Genomic DNA, 4,888 nt, shown 5'->3' with positions numbered 1-4,888 from the left:
GTAAAATACCAGCAAACGAAAAAGAATTAAAATGGAAAATACAAAATTAAATGAAAAAGAAATCATAAAACCAAAAATCCCCCAAACATTTTAGTACCGGTTGGTGTACTAAAGGGCTCCCGGCCCCCGGAGCTGGCTCGTGCCACGTGGTTGCCGTTTAGCACCGGTTCGTGCTGAACCGGTACTAAATGGGGGGGGGGGCCTTTAGTGCCGAAATGTTAGTGCCGGTTCCGAAACCGGCACTAAAGGGCCTTACGAACCGGTGCTATTGCCCTGTTCTGCACTAGTGGGAGTAGAATCCTCGGCAACCGTGTGTCATTAATGAAGGGCGGCGGACAACCATATTGTCGTTTGAACGCGGAGCAGTCGCATGCAGGGCGACGCGGGCGGTGCACTCTCGACCGGCGCGCCGCTTCAATACCGGCGCCAGTGAGAGGTCATGTTCGCTCTGACTGGGCATGAATGCGGCATTGACGCTCTGAAGCAGCGCTGGCTGTTTTGAGTAGGAAGCATGCGTGGGCGAGGGAGGGGGTTTGGGTGGGCCAGTGCAGTTAGAAGCGGGCGTGGCAGCGCCCCGGACGCCTGCAAAGCCTCCCCCCCCCACTTTGTCTCCGGTTTACGAAAAAAGTGCATTTAGACCGCCGAATGAACCAATATAAGACCACGTTGAACGGCACAACTTTTCAGACAGTATGCAAACAGTTTGAGGGTCCACCTTGAAGACGCCTTAAGATGAGGCATCCATGCTTTCCGCTTAGATCGGTTTAGCACGTGTGAGGGAGGCAACTAGCCATGCAAGTGGTACATTGTTAGCCAAGTGGCCGGCATGCTTTCCAAGGTTTAGCACGTGTGACTGACGCAACTAGCCATGCATGCAAGTGACACATTATTAACCTATAAACCAATCGGGCGCTAGGTAATTTTGGCAACTAGCCATGCAAGTGGCACATGATGAATAGGATCCACAGCTGCATCTCCTTGTGAACGCTGCTGATCTGAAGCAAGAATGAACTAACTTAGCCTCCAGTTCTCAATCTACACGTATCTCTTGAAGCATCTTTCTCCTTGGACCTGTGCCGGCTATAAATGTACTGCCTATCAACATCCATTGTGCCATCATCGTAGTGATTGTGAAGCAGCTTGCCCACCAGTCACCACCACATCCTCCATTCTCCTTAGCGTACGTCTTGAGATCCAAGGAGCTAGCAAGCAATGGCGCATCTGCGGCTCCACGGCACCATCAATGCTACCATCCTGGGGGCCGACAACATCCACGATCGCTCCCGCCACACCGGCATCGTCCCCAGCTTCCTCGGCAATGTACGTCCATTCTTATCTTTTCAGTTTACATTGTAGTTTTAAATGGCGCGCTATACCGTTTCGAGTGGCATCATACTAAGCTTTTAGCACCATTTACCGTCTGTTCACGCTATAGCGCAATTTAGCATGTTGCTTTTGTCGCAATTTAGCATTTAATTCTATGTTATCTCATCAAAATTATCTAGTTGGCATGCATGATACTACCTATGATATCTCATTACGGACAGCCTTAGCACCATTTAGCGCCGCTTTTGCTACTACTGCTATTTGGGTATGGCTAGGTATTACTTAACCAACTCTCAGTCAAGTCAAGTGAAATAACATGTAAAAAGAAAAAGAAAAAAAACTGGAAAAAGTTCATACGGATCACAATATAAGATCTCATGAATATAGCATTGGCAGATATATATAATTAAGTTTCAGTCGTCTGAGATTTAGCAAAACTGTTGCTATAATCTGCTATTTAAAATTTTGGTTATGAGTAAATGATGAACTTAACTAAAAGCATGCAATTCCTGTAAGTAGATTGTGCAAGGTGTCCAGGAAACGACGAGTCTCGGCAAGGGCCTGTCGCGGATGTACGCGGCCATCTACCTCGGTAGCGCGTGCATCGCCCGGACGCGTACCATCGCCGTCCCTGCAGCCGGAAGCGCGCGATGGAACGAGCCACTCCGCGCTTACTGCGCCCACCACGCCGCCGACGTCGTCATCTCCGTCATGATCGAGCAGCTCGGCCTCAACGACGACACGGTCCTCGGCCGCGCCTACCTGCCCGCCCGGGAGCTCCTCAATGCCAATGGCACAACAATCGACCGCTGGTTCGATGTCCTTGGCACGGACAGGAACAAGCTCCCCGACGGGCCCAAGATACACGTCCAGATCAGCTTCCGCGATGTCGCTGACCAAGGCCTGGCGTGGGGCGGCGGCGTCGGCGATGGCGTGGTGCCCCACACCTTCTTCTCCCAGAGGCCGGGCTGCAGGGTCACCCTGTACCAGGACGCGCACGCGTCTGCGGAGTTCGACCCCAAGATCCGGCTCGACGGCGGCGGGCTCTACAAGCCCGGGCGCTGCTGGGAAGACATATACGACGCCATCAGCAACGCACGGCACCTGGTCTACATCACCGCCTGGTCCATGTTCCCCCACATCACGCTGGTTCGGGAGCGGGACGGCCGGCAGGAAACCCTCGGCGAGCTCCTGAAGCGCAAGGCCGGCGAGGGCGTGCACGTGCTCCTGCTCGTGTGGAACGACATCTCCTCCATTGATGGCCTGCACGAGGTCGGCGTCATGGACACAAGGGACCAGCTCACGGCCAAGTACTTCCGCGGCAGCCGCGTGCAGTGCGTCCTCTGCCCGAGGAACTGGTCCGTCAGAGGCTACATCTTGGACGCCAAGACGCCTGTCGACACGGTCGTTTACAGCCACCACCAGAAGGCCATCACCGTCGACCAGGAGCTACCTGCTTCGTCGGGGTCGGACGGGCGCCGCCAGATCGTCAGCTTCCTCGGCGGCCTCGACGTGTGCAACGGCCGCTACGACACGCAGTCCCACTCCCTGTTCAGGACGCTGGGCACGGGGCAGGCGCACAGCAACGACTTCAGCCAAATCAACTTCAGCGACGAGGCCGCGACGCTCGACAAGGGCGGGCCCAGGACGCCATGGCACGACATCCACGCCAAGGTCGAGGGCGCCGCGGCGTGGGACGTGCTCCACAACTTCGAGCAGCGGTGGAGCAAACAAGGCGGCGGCAAGGAGCACCTGGTCGACCTTGTGGCCCTCGAGGGCAAGGTTGCGCCGTCCTCGTGGCCGGTGACGCTTCCCGGCGACCAGGAGGCGTGGAACGTGCAGCTGTTCCGGTCCATGGACAGCATCTCCACCGTCGGCTTCCCCGACTCCATGGAGGATGCCTATGAGGCCGGCCTCATCCAAGACAAGCATCGAGTGTTCGAGAGGAGCATCCAGGACGCCTACATCCACGCCATACGTGCCGCAAACAGCTTCATCTACATCGAGAACCAGTACTTCGCCGGCAGTTCCTTCCAGTGGAAAACCCACGACGGCATAGACCCGGCGGACGTCGGGGCGTGCCAGCAGATCCCCAGAGAGCTATCGCTCAAGATCGTGAGCAAGATCGAGGCCGGCGAACGCTTCGCTGTGTACGTCGTGGTGCCCATGTGGTCGGAAGGCACCCCTACTGGGCGATACAGGCAGGCGATGCTGGACAACCAGAGGAGGACAATGGCCCTGATGTACGACGACATCGCCGTTGCGCTGCAGGCCAAGAAGATCGACGCCGACCCCAGGGACTACCTTACCTTCTTCTGCTTAGGGAACCGGGAGGCCAAGAGCGAGGGCGAGCACCTGCCCGCGAAACACCCAAAGGACGGGACGGACTATGCCAGGGCGCAGAAGGCACGCCGGTTCATGATCTACGTTCACTCCAAGATGATGATAGGTACGGCAATATCTAGCCCCGCTCCATTAATTCATCATCTTGCAATTGCATTACTTCATCATCAGATCAGCTAACTAAGTACTTGCGCTCAGTTGACGACGAGTACATCGTCGTGGGATCTGCCAACCTCAACGAGCGGTCCATGGCGGGGGACAGGGACAGCGAGATAGCCATTGGCGCGTTCCAGCCACACCGTGTAAACACCGATGCCGAGCTCGCCAAGGGGCACGTCCATGGCTTCCGGATGTCGCTGTGGCACGAGCACCTCGGCAAGACGCACGACGACTTCCTCCGCCCGGGGAGCCTAGAGTGCGTCCGGAGGGTCAACAAGATGGCCGATGAGTACTGGAACCTCTACGTCGGCGACCAGCAGCTCACGGACGACCTCTCAGGCCACCTGCTCACCTACCCCGTCGCCGTAAGCAAGGCCGGCACGGTCTCGACGCTCAAGGGCTTTGAATTCTTCCCTGACACGAAAGCTCCCGTGCTTGGTAAGCCGACTGGAATAAATGACTATTTTATGAGCATATAGATCCAGGTTTGCTGCTCCTAGCTAGTGTTGATTAATCCTGGCACCTCAGCTGTCTTAGTTAGGATTTAGTGATTTTCTTAAAAATGTTCTCCGTTTTCTGTTAGCTAGTTTGCTAGCGTGAGCCACGATTTGTACCTCGAGCGAGCTGCTTGCATGTTCTGAGTCCTTGGGATGGCGCGGAGAGACATGAGCACGATCAGCACGATCGTTTTCTCTTTGAATAAATGAAGGAAGATGTCAAAAACGTTGCAGACATTTATGCAGCGCAAAAACACTCTCTTGAGATCTCTGTGTATACATTGTCCTCGCCGCAGTTCATAGGTTCGGCCAACAGCTAGATAGTGGCATGTTATCTTCAGCTAGGTGTTGATGTCCTGTTTTTTTTTTTTTGAAACTTCGGAAACCTTTTATTGAATCAAAGATGTGTTACATCATCCACTAAACCCTTTACAATGAAAGCCGGCGGCTCGTCAATCCACACCGAAGGTGACAAGAAGGCCGTCTACTCGTGGCGGTCTTTCCTCTCTGCACGATGTTCCATGCCTATGTAACTCTGTATCACAACTTGTTGTGACTCTTTT

General features: G+C 54.8%; 1 protein-coding gene across 1 annotated transcript; it reads left to right on the top strand.

Moving 5' to 3' along the window:
* Nucleotides 1-1,114: 1,114 nt before the first annotated feature.
* On the top strand, nucleotides 1,115-4,777 carry LOC119332315 (phospholipase D alpha 2-like). The gene is made up of 3 exons (XM_037605497.1): nucleotides 1,115-1,320; nucleotides 1,846-3,775; nucleotides 3,868-4,777. Exons 1-3 carry the CDS (start codon nucleotides 1,213-1,215, stop codon nucleotides 4,305-4,307), a joined length of 2,478 nt encoding a protein of 825 aa, XP_037461394.1. The 5' UTR covers nucleotides 1,115-1,212; the 3' UTR covers nucleotides 4,308-4,777.
* The last annotated feature ends 111 nt before the right edge of the window (nucleotides 4,778-4,888 follow it).

Source organism: Triticum dicoccoides, chromosome 7A, assembly GCF_002162155.2.
Source record: "Triticum dicoccoides isolate Atlit2015 ecotype Zavitan chromosome 7A, WEW_v2.0, whole genome shotgun sequence".
Classification (NCBI taxonomy): Eukaryota; Viridiplantae; Streptophyta; class Magnoliopsida; order Poales; family Poaceae; genus Triticum; species Triticum dicoccoides.
Note: the sequence above shows the minus strand (reverse complement) of the source record. Positions and strands in the feature narration are given on the sequence as shown.

Coding starts and splice junctions, on each gene's coding strand:
- LOC119332315 (XM_037605497.1), top strand. CDS start 1,213: ATGGCGCATCTGCGGCTCCACGGCACCATCAATGCTACCATCCTGGGG. Junction 1,321..1,845: donor TCCCCAGCTTCCTCGGCAAT/GTACGTCCATTC, acceptor TCCTGTAAGTAG/ATTGTGCAAGGTGTCCAGGA. Junction 3,776..3,867: donor TCACTCCAAGATGATGATAG/GTACGGCAATAT, acceptor ACTTGCGCTCAG/TTGACGACGAGTACATCGTC.